Source organism: Podarcis cretensis (genome assembly GCF_951804945.1).
Source record: "Podarcis cretensis genome assembly, chromosome: 4".
NCBI lineage: Eukaryota > Metazoa > Chordata > Lepidosauria > Squamata > Lacertidae > Podarcis > Podarcis cretensis.
In genome coordinates this window covers 87,599,010-87,620,028 of record NC_137173.1, presented here as the reverse complement: position 1 = coordinate 87,620,028, position 21,019 = coordinate 87,599,010, and the positions used below count along the sequence as shown (strand labels likewise).

At 45.9% G+C, this 21,019-nt stretch overlaps 1 protein-coding gene across 1 annotated transcript; it reads left to right on the top strand.

Moving 5' to 3' along the window:
* Positions 1–8,814: 8,814 nt before the first annotated feature.
* On the top strand, positions 8,815–20,778 carry LOC307213951 (uncharacterized protein; the record flags this gene model as incomplete). Its single annotated transcript, XM_079972184.1, has 6 exons — positions 8,815–9,113; positions 12,657–12,733; positions 13,138–13,169; positions 13,304–13,602; positions 18,788–18,922; positions 20,682–20,778. The coding sequence occupies exons 1-6, from the start codon at positions 9,103–9,105 to the stop codon at positions 20,776–20,778; spliced, it is 651 nt and encodes a 216-aa protein (XP_079828310.1). The 5' UTR covers positions 8,815–9,102.
* Positions 20,779–21,019: the final 241 nt, after the last annotated feature.

The following is a 21,019-nucleotide window of genomic DNA, read 5'->3' as shown; positions in this document are numbered from 1 at the left end:
TAATAATAATAATAATAATGTCTCTGATCCTAATTTTTTTAATTTAAAAAAAAAATCAGTGTCCATTAATTTACCCAAACAAACCTTGCACATGTGGAGTTGGAAACAGGAAAAGGTGGCATTCATGCCCCTATCATTTTTTGCGAGAGAGACAAAAAGGTATTGATGCACACTTGAATCCTTTTCTGCATAAAGGAAGCAAACCTCTGGGTTTAATAAATCAAAATTCCCTTTTGAAGTTCCTCCCCCCCCCCCCATTTCTTCACAATCGATATGTACGGGAGACCGGCAGACATTATGTGTGTACTTTTCTACAGTCTCCCTCAATATATAATCTCCAGCCCATTCCCTAGTCACAATTTCCCATGCTTTCCAAGCTTTACTGTGAAGGCAATCAAATGCAAAGCCGACCACAGTCTGAGCAGCCTCCATGTACTGGCATGAAGGCTTCAGAGGAAGCCGGGCTGTGGTGCCTGTTGTGCAGCCTCAGAGGCAATTCTATACCCCCTGGAGGTTCTTTTTCGGGACTTGCTTCTGAGTAGACCGGCATAGGATTGAATGGTCAATCTGCCATCCCAAGCACTCTTACTGGGTTGAAAGTCCCGTTGAACACAGTGGTCCTCGTTTCTGAGCAAATCTGCGCAGCACAGTGCGCCAATTATGTATTAATAGGAGTTAAGGGGGGGTTCTTCCCCCCGATTCCTCAGCGCACATGTGGGCGAGTCAGCTGCAACTGATTTGAGCTGTGTACCAATTCCATGCTCCACCATGCCAAATGGCACCGCCTTGCAAAATATATGAGCTAAGAATTTCCCACGGAGCAGCTCCATGGCCGTCTATTAAATGTGTAATCCACAGAACCAAAGTGCCTTTTTGTTTTTTATGTACTTGGGAACAGCCCTCGGTGAAAATTGAATCCATTCCTCAAAGGGCTGGATGTTAAAAGCTGGGACAAGTGAGGAGGAACGACGAAGGGAGAACCCAGAAAGAGCATGTGGCGGTGTTGTTTGGGGTCTCGGCTTCAGAAAGAAACTGGCAGCTCGGCTTAATCTACAGATGGTCACAACCGATGTGGGAAAGACAGCTGCTATTAAGAACCAGCCCTCATAAAACTCAAGACATCTGCATTGTGTCTATTAATGTGGCCCTTCAGATTTTTGGATCCTAAAGGCGTCCAGGTATCCGATTACATTTGGCAAGCAAAGGCCCGAGATATGAAGCAGTTGCCAGTTATTATACTATGTGTTATTGCTTTAGCGTTGATTGATATGGAAGTCTTATATTCCAACTCCTGTGCACAAGGGGCAAGTTTTAGCCTCTTTGCCAACAAACTTCCCCAGGGTGGAAAACACACAGTTCATTCATCTTCACAACAACCCTGCGAAGTGGAATAGGTTGAGAGACAGGGTAAAGTCAGCCAGCAGGCTTCACAGCTGCATGGAGTCATTCCCCTTCGTCTAAGAGCCAAACTACAGATTACGTACAATCAGGGCTTTTTTAAAAGCAGGAACTCACTGGAATTCAGTTCCAGTACCTCTTATGTGGGCACCATAGCCATTCTAAGAGAACAAGTTCATAGTGAGTTCCGGCACTTTTTTCCTAGAAAAATAGCACTGCGTAGAACGAGATGGGGTAGAATTCTGGTTGCACCACTTCAAAAGGCTGGTGGGGTCATGTTTTTCGAATCTCCCCCTGCACAAAGAAAACAGCCCCCCTGAAAATTTGGAAGTGGGCTATAGCAAACCTCGCTTCATGTTGGGCTTCAGTGTGCAGATATAATCGTCCTCACCACCGTTCAAAAATGTGTGTGCATGCAAACAGCTGTCTGAAGTGGTAAGGTAAAAGGTAAAGGACCCCTGGGCAGTTAAGTCCAGTCAAAGGTGACTATGGGGTGCGCCATTCATCTCCGCTTTCAGGCCGCAGACAGCTTTCCTTCATGTGGCTAGCATGACTAAACCACTTCTGGTGCGACAGGACACCGTGACTGAAGCCAGAGCGCACAGAAATGCCGTTTAGCTTCCCACCAAAGTGATACCTATTTATCTACTTGCATTAGTGTGCTTTTGCTCTGCTACATTGACAGGAGTTGGAACAGAACAACGGGAACTCATCCCGTCGTGCAGATTTGAACCGCCAACCTTCCAATCAGCAAACCCAAGAAGCTTGGTGGTTTAGACCATAGCGCCACCAGTGTCCCGACTCTGAAGTGGAGCAGTTCATGAACTCTACCACTTCACTCCACCATTCTGCCTATTATGTTATGAGTCAGTGCCTAAGATGTTATCCACAACACCACACAAGCTTCCCACTTTACATACATTGCAGAGCTGAAGCAGGGAAATGGTGAATACTGGCCCAAGGCAAGCTATAATTGAGGCTGGCCAGCATTTCCCCCTAGATTGCTCTGTCAGCCCTTATGTGCTAGAGAACAGAGTGGGGAAACCTCTGTATTTATTGCATGGTTTCCTTTTCGAGGAGCACTGTGCTGAAATCCACAGACTGCTTAAACCAGTGTACCCACAGCTGAACCACAGATCCCAGGAAGACTAATAGCACAATCCTAAGCAAGTTTCCTCAGAAGTAAGCTTCACTGCATCCAATCTAGCTTGCTCCTGAGCGAGGATATGTGAGAATGCAGCCCAGATTCCTTTTAAAAGCTGGCTAATAGGCTTTGTAGGGACGCGGATGGCGCTGTGGGTTAAACCACAGAGCCCAGGGCTTGCCGATCGGAAGGTGGGCGGTTCGAATCCCTGTGACGGGGTGAGCTCCTGTTGCTCGGTACCAGCTCCTGCCAACCTAGCAGTTCAAAAGCTCATCTAAGTGCAAGTAGATAAATGGGTACCGCTCCGGCGGGAAGGTAAACGGCGTTTCCATGCGCTGCTCTGGTACGCCAGAAGCGGCTTAGTCATGCTGGCCACATGACCTGGAAGCTGTACGCCGGCCTCCTCAGCCAATAAAGCGAGATGAGCACCGCAACCCCAGAGTCAGCCACGACTGGACCTAATGGTCAGGGATCGCTTTACCTTTAATAGGCTTTGTGGATCACACTTCTCTGGTTTGTACATCATGGTAAGCGAGAGCCTGGCTTACTGTGGCTGGATCTACACTGACCTGTTTTAACATTATTTTCCTCCTATTAGAACGATATTGTTGTTGTTTAGTCGTTTAGTCGTGTCCGACTCTTCGTGACCCCATGGACCAGAGCACGCCAGGCACTTCTGTCTTCCACTGCCTCCCACATATTCGAGATGTCTAAAACGATATTCGAGATGTCTAAAACATCACAGGGCATACTTGTTAATGGAAACATTTTTTTATGCTTCGGTTGGGCAAATAGGATCACTTATTCTAACAGATAGCATTTATCACAGCATCAGCGGGACGCAGGTGGCGCTGTGGGTTAAAGCCTCAGCGCCTAGGGCTTGCCGATCGAAAGGTCGGCGGTTCGAATCCCTGCGGCGGGGTGCGCTCCCGCTGCTCGGTCCCAGCGCCTGCCAACCTAGCAGTTCGAAAGCACCTCCGGGTGCAAGTAGATAAATAGGGACCGCTTACCAGCGGGAAGGTAAACGGCGTTTCCGTGTGCGGCTCTGGCTCTGGCTCTGGCTCTGGCTCTGGCTCTGGCTCTGGCTCTGGCTCTGGCTCTGGCTCTGGCTCTGGCTCTGGCCAGAGCAGCGATGTCACGCTGGCCACGTGACCCGGAAGTGTCTCCGGACAGCGCTGGCCCCTGGCCTCTTAAGTGAGATGGGCGCACAACCCCAGAGTCTGTCAAGACTGGCCCGTACGGGCAGGGGTACCTTTACCTTTACCTTTTACAGCGGAATCAACTGTGATTTGAAAGATTCTTGATCTGTCGAGGGTCAAGAAAAGCAAGAAGGCAAGAGGGCTTTGCAGGAAAATTTACTGGCTGTCAGGCAGGCCTAGTGAAGAAATGATGCATGGTGCTTTCCTCATTTTCACTCCCCTCTTCCCAAGCCTAGACCCATCATTCTTCTAATCTGGTGCTTTCAGCTTTGTTTAAAGGTCAGAGCACCAGTCTCCACATGCCAAGCCAACTTAGACAGGGCTGGCATCAGGAGTTGCCATCATCAGGCACCTACCAAGGGGTCCTGCTGTTGATTCCTGGTTCCCCAACATTCATAGCAGGTGTGTGTCCATTCGTAAGTACATCTGTGGAGCTCAGTGGGGCTTGCTCCCTGCTAAGGGTGTATTTGCAATCGCAGCTTCCCACCTGCTGTCTGAAGTGGCATCCCACACTCTTTCTGCATGTTTGGATCAGCCTTGAAATACGCAATGTGGAAAGGATGTGGGGATTGAGGAGCGAGTCGATTTCCCTAATTGTGTAACGCAAGATAATTGGTTCAGGCTCAGGCATACGGTACTCAGCTGGAGCCAAGAGTTGTTCTCCAAGACTGGCAGCTCCGGATCTTCTCAGCTCTTGCCAGGTTAGTTTGAAATGTCCCTCCATCCATCCTGACAGATGCAAACCAGCTGCGTTTCAACAGGAGGACACAAGCGAGAGGAAGAGGCAGGCGAGTTGAGACTGAGCAGCAACAGCTTCTGGAGCCAGCTGGAGCCCGAAGATCACAGACACTGCCACAGCAACACACACAACAAAAAGATGTTATTTAATATTTGCCAAACAGTGAAGTAATTCATCGCGAGGTTATAAGTGGATCTAAAAGGTCTGAAATCGCCTGCTGAAGATTAACGTAACATCTCACGTTTCCCAACGTGATGACCCAAACGGGAAGGAGAGTCGAACAAGGCTTGTCAGAAAGGCAATCGGGACATTCAGAGAACCAGCAGAAAATTCTCAGGCTGACCATCTGGCAACACATTTTCAAAAGGCCCTGAATCAGAATGACATTGTGAATGAAGACATTAAGCAGAAGGTGGTGTAAAGAACAGAATACTCGTGTTGGAATTGCTCTCCACAGCATTGGATGTAGACAATCATTGTTCAGTGAATTGGTTGCGGGGTGAGACCCAGATCATTAACTTGGGTGTACACAAGAAGAAGAAGAGTTTGGATTTGATATCCCGCTTTATCGCTACCCTAAGGAGTCTCAAAGTAGCTAACATTCTCCTTTCCCTTCCTCCCCCACAACAAACAGTCTGTGAGGTAAGTGGGGCTGAGAGACTTCAGAGAAGTGTGACTAGCCCAAGGTCACCCAGCAGTGGAGGAACGGGGAATCGAACCCAGTTCACCAGATTATGAGTCTGCCGCTCTTAACCACTACACCACACTGGGCACTCTCCTCAAATAATTCCCACTGCTCTATTCACTTCAATTAAAAATAAGCTAGCAAGTGTGCATTTTTTCTTGTAAACAGTTTCATGCTACCATTTTCTTGATACCATTAATCTCAGGTTGGCACATCAGACAAAAGACTAGTCTAAATTGTCGGTTGACACTAGTTAATTAACCTTCCTCCTATTTGACCCCCACAAATATTGTCAGATATTCCATGAAGTCACGATGTACTGTAGCTGGTGCATGATGAATTGCCAGGCTGCCTTGAGTAAACTCATAGAGAGGAACACATTTAGAGCTCCCCATTACTACACAACAGATTCTAAACTTCATGAAAGGCAGTTTAATTACCTACCATTCCACCCCACCCTCAAACAATCCTGACTTCATTTGCTATAGAACGTTTAAAAGAACTACAGTTCCCAAGGTACCTTGGGTAGAGAATGACAACAGCTAAACCTACTGTGATGTAGAAAGGCCCAGCTGGCTCAATAGGAAATGATGGAGCATCTCTCAGGAAACCCCAGAAGTCCTAAGTTCTCAATAATTGCATGCCGGGTAAATAACGTCCTCCCTCTGGTAGCTCACCGAAGTTCAAAACAGGTCATTTTCTAAATATGATGCACAATTCTCTCACACACAACATCTGCCATGATCATAGGAGATCCAGGAACTGGCTGAAATTTAATTAAGTAGAATACTAAAAAAAGTATCAAATCATAACAGATTTGCTAATTGTGCTATTTTTGAAATGTTTAAGGTTTTTTTTTGTTAACTTTGCTGCGTTAATGCTGTAGTTGACTACCTTCATAATGTTTTGTTTTGAAATCTTTAAGACAATGATTTAGTTTCCTGTTAACTACAGTGGTACCTCAGGTTACAAAAACCTCGAGTTACAAACACTTCAGGTTATAAACTCCACTAACCCGGAAGTAGTACCTCCGGTTAAGAACTTTACCTCAGGATGAGAACAGAAATCGTATGGCAGCGGCACAGCAGCAGTGGGAGGCCCCATTAGCTAAAGTGATACCTCAGGTTAAGAATGGTTTCAGGTTAAGAACGGACCTCCAGAATGAATTAAGTTTGTAACCCGAGGTACCACAGTACATTGCTTTGAATGTATACTTTCTTCAGTAATGTTTTATTCTGGGTTGTTTTATTTGATGTTTAAATGTGTTGTAAACGGCTTTGAGGGTTTTTTCTTGAAAATGTAAAGCGGTATAGAAATGAAATAAATAATAATAATTACAGGTGGCGGCCATTGCAGTTTATAAGGGGCATGGAACTCAACGTTTGAGTTTCATCCAGATAATTATGGAAAAACTAGAGGATTAGGGAGGACAATGAATGAGCAAGTCTATGCAGAAATAGAATCATTTTTAGCTAGCCTGCGTAATATTGGTCTTAGAGAGAGTCACAGGATTCCCTTTTTTTACATAATTGCAGGGTAAGGAGGCAGGCATAAGTGCTCCTCTTATGACTTGGATAAGTACAGACCGCACTGAACAGCAGAAGTGTTTCAGCTAATGAAATGTGTTTCAAGGTGGTGGATTCCCTGTTCGCTCGCGTCAAAGAAGGTACAATCTGCATTATCATGATGCACTTAGGGGGAAATAGTGCTTCTTTGGGGGTATGTTTCCTATGCAGTGGAAATGGGTCACTGCCATGGTTCAAGAACTCAATGATCATTGCTATGTGCCCCTGAGGAAGAACTACAGTGGCACCTTGCCCTCGGCGGTGGTGGATGGTCGGTATGGCAAAGTACAGTACAAGGAGAGACTTTGCCTGTGTGGGCAACCTTGTGTAGAGGACCTGTACCACTATTTATTGCAATACCCGCTATAAAAAACCCATGCTTGTGAACGGAACACACTCGAACAGGGCGGAAAGGGTGAAATGGCTGCTGAGTGATACTGATGACTTTGTAACTTACAAAGTAGCACTATATGCGTTGGCAGCTAAGAAGATCCGGAGAAAAGAACTAGATAAAATAGCGGCCAATTGCAAAGGTGATTCGGACATTTAAGCTGGCACATTCTATCTGAGAACCCCCTGCTATTCTATCATACGCAACAAATAATTTCTAGGAGACGTGACCGTGGTTTATTGTTTTTGCAGTGCCTGGTGTTTTTATGGTTATTGTTGTTTTTCTTTTTGTTTCCTTTGTGAATGATGCCATGGCCTTTGGCTAGTGCAATAAAGTTTATGATGATGACAGTGGGACCTTGGCTCTTGAACTTAATCCGTTCCAGGAGTCCGTTTGACTCCCGAAACCATTCGAAAACCAAGGCGCGGCTTCCGATTGGCTGCAGGAGCTTCCTGCACTCAAGCGGAAGCTGCGTCGGATGTTCGGCTCGCAAACCGGAACACTTATTTCCAGGTTTGCTGCATTCGGGAGGCAATTTGTTCGGCAACTAAGCCATTCGGGAACCAAGGTTTGACTGTACTCTGAAATGTGTCAGGCCTGAATGGAATCTTTCCTCAAGCAGCTAGCATCTTTTCCTGTTAGCACTGTCTCCTTGGTTTTCTGGTAGCTTGGGACCATAGTTTCCATCATCCCTGTCTGTTGGCCACGCTGGCTGGGACTGATGCTAGTAATAAGCTGGCAACATCTGGAGGAGACCCCCATCTCCACGGTAAATCTTTGAACTTTAATTGCGTTAGAAATTAACTGTAAGACCCCCTCTCTCAGGAAGAAGCGCAAACAGCCAAAGAGGGAAATTTGTAGCTTAGAAGCTGTTGCGATGGACCTAGTGAAGGCAGACATCCTGAGGAATTACAGGTTTATTGTACTTCTGGCTGCATTGGCCGCCAAAAGCCAGTTTGGATATACCAAATGTTGCATTTGGCTTCCATGGCAACATAAACTTTAGGAGTCCAAACTGCTTGGCTGACATATTTACTGCGATGTTTTTCTTTACTTCTGTTCCCTGCCTTACAAGGTGTCTGTGAGTCCTGATTACTGCCAGAGACAGGTTCAGATGACTGCTATATTATATTATATTATATTATATTATATATTATATTATATTATTATATACTATACTATATTATATTATATTAACCATTGTTTCTCTTGCCCATCATGGCTGTATATGGCCTGAAATACTTTTGCATGAGACTGAAATTGGGAGATATAATTATAATGTTCATACCACCTTATCATGGAGGGAGAACTCAACTTTGGTTGCATTTCAGTGAGAAAGTGCCTAATACGTACTTCTCACCAAAGTGCAAACTCCAAAGCAGCTATACTTCATAATTTGCTTGTCTTCAGGTTTTTCAGTGCAGTTTTCCAAGTAAAATGTGCCTAGTGTTGTATTGGTTAGTGAAAATAGCATGCGAAAGTATTTGGGGAAATTGCTTCAGATGTTTTCTAAAAGTCAGACAGTTGTTTATTTCCTTGACATCTGATGGGAGGGCGTTCCACAGGGTGGGTGCCACTACTGAGAAGGCCCTCTGTCTGGTTCCCTGTAGCCAGGGAACACTTCTCGCTGTGAGGGAACTGCCAAAAGGCCCTCGGAGCTGGACCTCAGTGGGTGGGGATGGAGCTGTTTGCACATATTTGTGCGTATTTGCGCGTATTTGTGTGTATTTGCGTGTGTTTGCACATATTTGTGCGTATTTGTGCATATTTGTGTGCATTTGTGAGCATTTGTGCACATTTTTGAGTATATTTCTTTTGTTTATAGAAGAATAGTTAGGGGTAAGTGTAGGGTTAGGGTGGGGGTTAGGTTTAGGGTTAGGGCTGGGTTTGGGGGTGGGATCAGAGTTTGGGATCAGGCTTGGGTGGGAATTTTAGCTAGGTAGTTAGCTTAGATAGGGGGAGGGGATTTTTCATCAAGAAGATGTGCCGGCTGTAAGTACCATTCCTTTGCTTTCTCTTGGTCTCTTGGGGGCGGGGTGTGAGTCCTGGGTCCCCTCCACAGCTTTAGCTCTCTGGTCCACCAGGGACCAGAGTCTCCTCCCTCACCAGGAAGGGCAGGGCTGTCCTGTTAATGGAAAAATCTGAGGGCTCCCTTGGACAAAAGCAAAGACACCAACCAATAATACAAAGATATTATCAAAACCGCACAGATTACTACTGGACTGAAAAAACAATGGGGGGAAAGCTTAAAATTCACCATGTGCTATCTGATAAAAAGGTAAACAAATACCATTCCACAAACAATGTTTGTTTGTGCTTCAATTAATTTCATAGACATCATGGAAAAACTGATTTAATAAATGAAAACAGATTATTTGTAACTTAAAAGGTGTCAAAGCCATAAAGAAACAGAGGAAAGTCAACTAATATAGCAGGGATTCAGACTTGTTTCGCAGAACAGAAAGAAAGTGACTGTTTGGCTGAAAGGGAAGAAAGACGAAAAGAAATACAAATGCAATGACTTTTCTGAGAATCTTGGGTACAGAATATTTAAATTACTGTTTGTATCCCCACACTTTTTTGTGGGAGAAAAGAAGGGACAAACACTTTGTTAGAGGTTCCCATATCCTGTTAAAAGGGAAAATTATTTTCATGTGAGAAGTCTGTCAGGAAATGCTGTTCCTAAAATGCACACAAACAAAATCTGTTATAAAATTTAAATCCCATGTGGGGGGGGGACTACTCAAGAGAGGAACTCACAGTGGGAGTACTTTGATATTTACCTGTGAAAAGAATTTGGCATGTTAAGATTTGAAACTTGGCAACCTCTTGACTTTTGATGGTCCAGTACTTAACCCTTTTGTCTTATGTAGCCCCTGGAGCAAAGGAGACATTAAGGGTGATTTCCCTCAATGGTTCCAAGTTTACATAAGGAAATTTGGATAAGTTTCTCCCTGCAGCCCATGCTCTCCAAACCTCCTCTCCCCCCCTTTCCCCCCTCCTTTTTTGTTTTTTGTTTTTAAGCTGATCTAGCCTCTGTGCATGTGCAGAGTTCATATTTCAGCAAACCTTTTATACCATTGAAAGTGTTGCATCTTTTGGCTAAATTAGAATAAAGGAAGGGAAGGGTAAGGCGTAGATTTAAAAAATAGATTTAGATTTAAAACAAAACAAGAAACTGAGCTAACAATAGAAGTTGGTCAAATTAAATTTCTGTTAACTCAGTTCTAAGGGATCATGTTTCCTGCAGCCCAAGCAAAGGGAGTGCTTTCTTCATGTACAGGAAAGGGCTATCATTATTTTGTTCTCTTATTTATGAGTAAAAATGGCCAGAGAGTCAGAATTCATAGGATCTTTAACATTCTCAGTCATTTCAGCCTTACCATTTGCAGACAAAATTTTCTGCCCTTTATTTACAGGATGGTCAAGGCTCATTCTGCTTGATTATAAATTTGTATGTGCTTAAACTTTGAATAGACTTTTAAGTCTGATTGTTGTAAATAATAGACAAAATGATAAACACTGTAATCACTCAAATGCTTGATATTACCAGTTCTGCTTCAAAACATCACAGCTTTCACCTCTCACTTTTAAAAAACAAAGAGCAAAGCTGGGCTGAATTTCAACTCACCACCACATCAGAATCTAAGAATTACCCTCCAATGCTTGCAGACACATGACCTTCCACACAGCCACAAATTGGGAGAGTTGAAAGGAACCTGGGGTCATCTAGTTCAACCCTCCAAAATATAGGGTTCACAGCAAGATTTCACAGCAAGATTTGTACTACCAAAAAGACACACATTTAAGTATAGATGCGCAACTGGGAAAGAAAACACAGCAAGCACACATATGCACTAAGGAAAAGGAAAATAAAAGTACCCAACTTTATACAGAACCCTTTTAGCAGATCTTGAAGCTAATTTGAGTGAGAGTTTACTTCCTTAGACTAAAGAGTGCAAGTTCCTAGAGAAATGATCTTTAAAGGAAGAACAGTTTTCCTAAGATAAGATAGGAAGAGAATCAGGGAGAGAATATTTTATAACCATAGGGTTAATTCAATTGATATAACCACTCACAAATAATAAAACAGCCATAGATTTGATTTAAAAGGAATACAAAAGTGAACAATTTTTCTGAACTTGCATAGGAATAGTAAGCCTAATAAGGATTTTAAAATTACCACACATAGGAAATTGAGGTGCAGGGTACCTTTAGCAAAGATTGCCCCCCTCCCCGCAGTTTCCTTTTAAAGGAACCTTAAGGTAAAGGTAAAGGTACCCCTGCCCGTACGGGCCAGTCTTGACAGACTCTGGGGTTGTGCGCCCATCTCACTTAAGAGGCCAGGGGCCAGCGCTGTCCGGAGACACTTCCGGGTCACGTGGCCAGCGTGACATCGCTGCTCTGGCCAGAGCCAGAGCCGCACACGGAAACGCCGTTTACCTTCCCGCTGGTAAGCGGTCCCTATTTATCTACTTGCACCCGGAGGTGCTTTCGAACTGCTAGGTTGGCAGGCGCTGGGACCGAGCAGCGGGAGCGCACCCCGCCGCAGGGATTCGAACCGCCGACCTTTCGATCGGCAAGTCCTAGGTGCTGAGGCTTTAACCCACAGCGCCACCTGCGTCCCTCGGGAGTAAATTTACCTGGCACAGAAGTAAGAAGGGGGGAAAAACTGAAAAAGACTGAAACAAGGGGGAGCATTTTCCAAGAAAAGAGGCCAGGAAGTCTTATAGAGACTGATATCAGGACTCAGATAGACAATCGCTGACTATGGGAGCTTCTACCTTTTAATAACAAATTTTCTTAGAAGGAACACCATTAAAAAAAAAAAATAGGCATATGCTTAATGAAATACAGACACTGCATTTTAGCTTGAGAGAGCAGTTGTGCTCAACTAGGCTTTTGCAGCAGAAACATTAGTTTCTTCACAGCACATTCCAAAATACCGGAACAAAAAAACTGGAACACGGATGTAGACTCACAAACTCAAAAGTTGCAACAAAACATCATTTACCATCCACTTAAAATCATCCTCCTCACTTAAGCTATAGAGGGAAGAGGTGGGGTAATTCTCCTTTCAGAACACAAGTAAACACATATACAGGATTTTTTTTCCTTTTTTTCTTTTTACCGCTCGGAGGAAGACTCTCTTTGGAGCCTCTCAAATAACAAACATTTTCACACTTCATTCTCATTTTTGTCCTGTTTAAGATTGATAAGGCCCACCATGGCTTGATTGGTGGGGGTTTCCTGCGACAGTCCTAAGAAGACAAGGCAGAGCAGCCCTTTAACAGCTGGCAATGCTTGTCTTTCCTTTGGGTTGGAGCTCTTGAACCCATAGCACTTGGGGCCTCCTTTCTCTCTCTGCCAGCCATTTGTGCTCTAGGGTGCCTCTTTCCATCTCTGCCGATGCCCTTTCAGGTCACAGAACTGCAGAGAGATGGCAGGAATTGGGCCAGAGGCCCCTCCTCTCACACACACACAAGAATTGGGGCTGCCAGCTTCTGAGTCGCTCTCTCTCCTTGTCTCTTCTAGGTTCAGGCGCTTAAGGCAGCTGATCAGCTGCAAGAAGGTGGCCCCCTTGGAAGTTCTGGAGCAGCCCACGGTGTCGGGTGAGCAAGTGGCCCTCCTTTTGGAGATGGAGGAGGGCAGGAATGGGCTGGGGGGGGCATCTAGTAAAAAGATGCACAGAGCCAGACGGCTGGATCCAACCCGCCTATCTGCGACAGCATCTGGAACCCCAACCACCGCCCCCCCTCCCAGCAACCACCCCATTTTTGTGGGGTCTGTTGGAGGAAGCAGGGGGCTGGGCTGTGGGGCAAGGCAGGGGGACAGTTGTCAGAGGGGCATCTTCCCTGGGGAGCCATGTTCTGGGGGCAGGAGGTTAGGATTGGCCCCCAAGGCCTGGGGTGTCCTTCTCCTGTAGTAGGACTTGGAATCCAGGAGAAAACTCTTGGAAAAGCCTTGCAAGGGCTCAGGGAGGAACTCACCTGTCCCCATGTCCTTCACTTTGCAGATGTGCTGGGAATCCACATCCCTTCCGTTGCGGTGAGTATTGGATAAAACGAGAGTGGGGAGGGGATCCCTCAGACCTGCCCCCCTCTTGCACTCCACTCTGCACTCTCAGAAGTGGAGGAGCCCTCCCCCCACAAGGAACTGACAGCCTGACTTTTGCCTTTCAGCTGCTAGACAAAGATCAGCTGTATCTCCTGGGCATCATCCAGGACTGCCAGGCAGCTCGGCTCAGGGGGCTCCGAACCCTGAAGTACTCCAAGGAGGAGACAACCAAAGCCATTCTGGTGAGTGATGGGTGGTGTGAGGGACCCCCTTGGGGAGGGAGGGGCAGAGAGGGGCTGGCGTTTGGGGTTGGAGCCCTGTCCTCTGGAGACTCCCGGAAGGAGCTGACTTTCCTCCTCTGCTCTCTTCCACTTAATTTTGCTATTTTGCAACCTACTGTTGATGTGAAGTACAGGAAGCTGAGGTGCTGTGTGACTACAACTGCAAGAAACAAGCACCAGTGCGGATATTCCCTCACTCTTAAAGAGTACCTAGAATACAAGAAGAGCCAGTGGAGGAGGAAAGGGGTGGGGTGGGGGTGTCATCACTGAGGGGGGTGACAAAATAACAAAAATAAGAGGGATTTTTTTTAAAAAAAATGAGCTCACAAAACTTTTTAGTTCAGTCAACAAATGTAACGAAACGCGGCTGGCACTGGGCACCACACCACAGAGCCCGGCACTTACCGCAGGGCCTGCAGCGTGCCTGAGCCACACGTCTCTCCTGGGAGTGACATGGTGGCTTGGGGGCCTGCAGGCTCCGCACTGCCTGAAACGGCAGCATGGGGCTTGCATCTGCCCTCCGCCTCTCCTTCAGCCGCCCTGCAGCTGAGGGGGAGGCGGCAGAGAGCGCACCCTGGCCCCATGGGTGGCTTGCCCTGCCCCCATTGGGCTGCTCGCCCCACCCCCGGCTGCAGGATGTGCGCATCACACCCAGCACCCAAGCGGCTGGCTACAGTGGCGTAGCGTGGGTTGTCAGCACCCGGGGCAAGGCAAGTAATTTGCGCCCCCTAACCCGTGGATTTGTGCCCCCTAACCCATGGATTTGCGCCCCCTAACCCTAACCCCCAGATGTTGCGCCCGGTGCGGCCGGGCCCCCCTGCACCCCCCACGCTACGCCACTGAAAAGAGCCCTGCTGAATCCTATCTGGAACAGAATCCTGTTCTCACAGTGGCCAGCTAGATGTCTATAGGAAACCCTCAAGCATATACCTTCCGATACGTATTTATCCATCAGCAGGATCTTGCACCTTTGCTAGTGCTATGCACAAACATTTGAAGTGTACAATATGATTGCATCCTGCCCTATCCCCACCCCAGTTGTGCGGCAACTGAAATGTCTGTGGGTCCTTCCAGCTGGAGCCTGAATACTGCAAACTGGCCGTTCAGACATTGCAAATGGGACGTTGGCAGCAGGTTTTTATTTGTTTGTTTTCCCTTACCTGATTTTCTGTGAAAACTGTGACTCTGAAAAGGAATGAAACACAGCCCAGCATTTTGATGCTGATGTCATGGGGGTGTATGCAAGAGCAGTGCCAATCCCACAATAAACACCAGTCTGGAAGCAACCTATAATATACCGGGATGCAGCAAAATAGGGAAACGTACCTTTTAACTCTTCAAAACTGCAGCGGTAGCACATCTCACCTTGCCATACGTATGAGACTGTAACACAATAACATAAGACGGTCCCTACTGGATCAGGCCACCTCGTCCAGCATCCTGGGGCTTGTCTACACCTGAGCAATATGTGGCTTTGCACCTGCCTGTCTCATTAATAGAGGGACGTCCACATTACGTCCTCCCCATCCCAGTGTTGTCCCAGATCTTTTCGAGCTTTGAAAAGTCAGAAATGGCCACCATAAGTAGGACTCCCCCCCCCCCCGGGGGTACACAGTGGTATGCAGTACCCACACACACACACCCCGTGTTAAAAGTGTGGCACTTATTGTAACGAATTCATGGTGATTACCAGCATCTTTTTCCCCCCCTTAAAAAGAATAAAGCACTGGGAGACCCACATTTCACATTTAAAGGATGGAAAGGTCCTAAACAACACTGGGATAGGGAAGTTTCCCTGAGCACTCTCCTCACTTGTGCTGTAACAAAATTATACAGGAGAGGTCCTGTATACCTGAAGGAGCGTCTCCACCCCCATCGTTCAGCCTAGACACTGAGATCCAGCACCGAGGGCTGTCTGGCGGTTCCCTCATTGCGAGAAGTGAGGTTACAAAGAACCAGACAGAGGGCCTTCTCGGTAGTGGCGCTCACCCTGTGGAACACCCTCCCTTCCGATGTGAAGGAAATAAACAGCTATCCTATCTTTAAAAGACATCTGAAGGCAGCCCTGTTTAGGGAAGTTTTTAATATTTAATGCTGTATTGTTTTTAACACTTGATTGGGAGAGTGGCTGGGGAAACTCAGCCAGATGGGCGGGGTATAAATAATAAATTATTATCACTATTATTGTCCTTCCCGGGCTTGCAGCCTCCTCCAGAATCTCCCAGGCACATGTGAGGTTTTTTCATGCATTACCTTTGGCAAAAATGACTTAGCATAAATCTGCTCTAGAATCAGGTACCTCTGAATTCTGTTAGCTGCCTGGTGATAGGCTCATTTCAGTAATCAAGACAGCAATACTCCTAACAATATCTTCGTATGATGCTTGCAATCCCATCGCTCAGGATTTCCAGCTGTGCGTGAACTGACGCCTAAGTAAGACAGGCAGATTTGGCTTTAAAGTTCATTCCTGAAGATTGGGAGGGGAGAAGGTTGGGGCTGGGGGGGGGGAGAGAGAGAGCAGTTTCCTCTATCCTCCCCTCCACCCCATAGATGCCATAACAGTCTCACTCCTTGGAGAATTAGCCAATGTGGAAATACAGAGGCTAACACTTGGCCTTCCTTCAGCAATGAACACATACCACAGAGTTCACATTTGCTCAGAAATGATCGGGGGGGGGGGGAAGCAGGGTGGAGGAGGGAGAGATGAAGTGAAGCACAACTGCAGATCATCAGTCTGGCTTAACCTTGTCAAGCAGGGATGAAGCAGGAAGTTCCTTGTGGCAATGACTGGCAGGTATACAAATGGATGAAGGAAACATGCTGCAAAGCAGAGAGGGTCTCAGACAGTCAGCTGGAGCACAGGAAGAAGACACAGGCAATAGCCAAGATCAGAGGAAACTGACATTGGTGGCAGACATTTCAGCAAAAAGATCTATTCCAGATGCATTTTATTGGGGGTGGAGAACCTTTCCAGAAACGCTCTTTGCTAAGTGATTGCAGTGAAGATCGAAGGATTTCATGGGGTGGGGGTAGCTTTTTAAAGTATACTGTTACAAACGTGGAAATGATAAAATAAATTGAAGGAAGCTCAGAAAGAGGAGGGTGGAAGTCGAGGTTTGAAATGTTGGAACATTTGTTAAACTATATAAAGGAAAATTATAACTAAAATTAGTATTTTTAAAAAGTATATCTTTACAAAAGTCAGGTGCCTGCCCCTCTCTCTGCCGAGTGGTTGCAAGAACCCACAGAGTCACAGGCACCCACACAAGGCCTGTGTCCCTTGGAAGACGCAGTGGAGACTGTTGTGGCTTTAAGAAATATGGTTTGTTCACCTATTTACACCTTCAGTCTGCATGGAGGGAGTCAAGATCTTATAACTTTGGTTGAGATTCCTGCATTTCAGGGGGTTGGACTAAGGTAAAAGGTAAAGATAAAGGACCCCTGGATGGTTAAGCCCAGTCAAAGGCGGCTATGGGGTTCAGCGCTCATCTCTCTTTCAGGCTGAGGGAACCGGCGTCAGCTTTCCGGGTCATTTGGCCAGCATGACTAAACTGCTTCTGGCACAATGGGACACTGTGGCAAGTGCCAGAGTACACAAAAACACTGTTTACCTTCCTGCCACAGTGGTACCTATTTATCTACTTGCACTGGTGTGCTTTTGAACTGCTAGATTGGCAGAAGCTGGAACAGAGCAACGGGAGCTCACCCCGTTTGGTGGATTCGAACCGCCGACCTTCCAATCGGCAACCCAAGAGGCTCAGTGGTTTAGACCACAGCATCACCCACATCCTCCCCTTAAATCTATAAAAAAACATAAACTTTTATTGTGCTAGCCAAAGGCCGTGGTATCATCCAAAGAAGGGAAGGGGGGAGAGAGAGACAGCAGTTGCCACATGTGCAGTAAAACCATGATCAAATCCACCAAAATTCCTTATTACACAGAATAAAAAGTAATTCTCAAATTAGATCTCTGAGTCCCCTTTGCAACTGACTGCTAGCCCATCCAGTTTTTTCTTCCTAATCTTCCTAGCTGCCAAGGCATAGAGATCCACCTTATAAGTCACAGAGTCATCAGTATCACTCAGCAGCCATTTCACCCTCTCTGCCCTGGTTAGATTTGTTTCCTTCATGAAAAGGGGTTTTAGGAATCAATTTCTTGGGTCTGCATATAGTGGACATTGCATTAAGTAATGGCAAATGGTTGTTCATACAGAAAGGCACACATAAGGCATTTTGTTGCAGGCACTGAACAACAGATAGACAAGCAACAAAGAGAAACAGGTTCATGTTCCTTGTACACACACTGAATTTTATCACCTGAAAAGTCCAGAGCTTCTGAATGGATGAAATATTCACCAGTCTTCTTCTTTGGTCATCACTCAGAGCCAAGTAAGATTGTCTTCCATGAACACGGTTTTAACAATGAGTCCATAGGTGACTGTGGGGGCCAATTCTGGATCCACACATCCTTCCCCAGGGGGGACACAGGTTTCCGGGCAGGAGTTGATCACGGTGAGGGTTTGCCAAGCGTGCCTTCCTCTCAGCATGTTTCTCCCCTTCGTGCTGAGTTCAAGTGTCTTCAAAGCCCATGACACCTTTGGTAAAGGCTGTTCTCCAACTGGAGCGCTTGCAGGCCAGCGTTTCCTAGCTGTTAGTGTTTATACTACATTTTTAAAGATTTGCCTTGAGAGAGTCTTTTAACCTCTTTTGTTGACCACCAGCATTACGCTTTCCATTTTTAAGTTCGGAATAGAGTAGTTGCTTTGGAAGATGATAATCAGGCATCTGCACAACATGACCAGTCCAAAGAAGTTGATGTTGAAGATTCATTGCTTCGACACTGGTGATCTTTGCTTCTTCCAGTACACTGGCATTAGTTTGCCTGTCTTTCCAAGTGATGTGTAAAAATTTTCAGAGACACCATTGATAGAACCTTTTGAGGAGTTGGAGATGGTGTTTGTAAGTGGTCCATGTTTCATAAGCATACAGTAAGGTTGGTAATGCAACCTTCTGAACAGATGAAATATTTATCAGTAGAAGGTGGTTGGTTCAATAAATAACAGCTGGTTCGCACTTGTACATATATCTCTTATTTACCCAACCCCTGTTAATTCTCAGTGGAATCTCCATTTAAAAAAAAAAAAATCAGAGCCAGGCACACTGAGGCAGCAAATAAGGGTCTAACACACCAGAAGACACATGCACTCATCGTGCCAAATGTAGCTGGACTTCAATATTCTAGATGGAGGCATTGCTGGCTGGGTGAAACGCTGAACAAGAAAGTAAATTCTGTTAATTTAAATCCCACTTTTTCTGACCTAAATTCAGTCTGGTCATTCTTGGCTCTAAGTTGGAAGTCGAGGGCATGGTCCTAGTTGTACGCAAAATTGAGTGGCGGAGCTATGTGACACTGAAAAGCGGCCTAGAGGAGGCTGTGGTTTGGACCGGTGGGGCAGGGAGCAGGTATGTCGAATTTAAAATCATCCTCCCCAGGTTTCTCCCCTCCCCCCATAGCAGATCCAGATGTGTTTGCTCCGAGGGGCTCTTTAAAATAAGAGTTTTGAGGGCGGGGGAAGGCAAACCGACAGGTGCTCAGGAGCACTGGAGTCAGACAAACATCTGCTGCGGATGTCAGGAACGCACAAAAGCTGCTCTGTGTTGGGTAGTGAAGCATAGGAGCAAAGGAACAGCTGGAGCAAAGGAAGGAAGGAGCCCGAGAAAAACAACAAGGTATCAGATTAATAGAAGACAAGTGAGAAAAGCTACTTTAGAGGCCTGGTAAACAGTCTCCAGATGATAGATAGATAGATAGATGATAGATAGATGATAGATAGATAGATAGATAGATAGATAGATAGATAGATAGATAGATAGATATAGATAGATGATAGATAGATAGATAGATAGATAGATAGATAGATAGATAGATAGATAGATAGATGATAGATATAGATGATAGATAGATAGATAGATAGATAGATAGATAGATAGATAGATAGATAGATGATAGATAGATAGATGAGAGAGAGAGAGAGAGAGAGAGAGAGAGAGAGAGAGAGAGAGAGATTGGGAAAATGTAGCTCTATGGCTGATCTGGAATTATTTCTTTGTTTATTTGGTTTATTGAAAGGCTGGACAAATCTGTTAATTTGGGTTTTGGTTTAAATTCAATTCTCCACATTTTAGAGTAATTTGTGGCTTGCTTGCTTGTTTATAAAACTTCATGAAAGTTTGCCAGCATTTTCATGCCGATTTCTCCCAACATACACATTTTTGCAAGCAAGTCTCCCTAATTTCTGTATGTTACTTTCACTCATAACTGCATTTTTATGCACACCTTTGACACATGCATTTTTATACACATTGGTCATCACAGAATTCAGAGAAGAGTGAATTTCAAGGCTTAATTGTATTTCAATTCTTGCCTTGGTCTGAGAAGTGAGAATTGGGTGGTTTCACATTCAGATGGAAACCAGATCAAACTCCTCCTCAGCCATAACTGTAAGTCTCCCTGCGTGTCTTCAAAGAGAAAGACAGGTTGCAAATTGTAGCATAATAAGTAGGTTGGTAGAACACCTGATCAATTAATACTCTAAGGCAGTAGTTCCTAATTGGGGGTCCGGGGACACCTAAGGGGTCTGCATAACACAGCCAGGGGTCCGTGGCACCATTCACATAACAAAAACTAGTATAGAGATATCAACGTTTTCAAAAGGTGGGGGTCCATGGCTTGGCTTTTGAAAAACAGGGAGTGCGCAGAACTTAGGTAATTGGGAACCACTTAACTTCCCAATAGGGACGCGGGTGGCGCTGTGGGTTAAATCACAGAGCCTAGGGCTTGCCGATCAGAAGGTCGGTGGTTCGCTTCCCCATGACGGGGTGAGCTCCCGTTGCTCGGTTCCTGCTCCTGCCAACCTAGCAGTTTGAAAGCACGTCAAAGTGCAAGTAGATAAATAGGTACCGCTCCAGTGGGAAGGTAAGCAGCGTTTCCGTGCGCTGCTCTGGTTTGCCAGAAGCGGCTTTGTCATGCTGGCCACATGACCCGGAAGCTGTACGCCGGCTCCCTCGGCCAATAAAGCTCCGCTACCCCAGAGTCGGCCACGTCTGGACCTAATGGTCAGGGGTCCCTTTACCTTTACTAACTTCCCAGTGAGGAGAAGCAGAAGAGAAGTCAGCCAGGGGATTGAGAGACACTGAGAGGCTGCACTCCTCTGCCTTTCAGGAATAAACATCAAGGCAACCGGGAAGCCGTCCTGGCTCTATCCATCAGCCAAAGAAGCAGCAGCTGCAGGGAACTTACTTTCCCCCTCCATGCCTGAAAGAATGTTCAACTCTAGTTGACTGTTGCAGAAGCCAAGCCGGAGAAAGAGGAACCAAAACACAGCCCTCTTTCGAAAATCGCACTCCTCCGAATTTTACAATGCCATTCTCTGGAAATGTGAACAAGAATGCCCAGCCCAGGAATAAAATGTGCATCTATTAGTGAAAATAGCATGGTGGGGGAAAGGGTTTTATCAGAGCCATCCAATACGAATAGAACAACCTGGGATTGCTGACTTG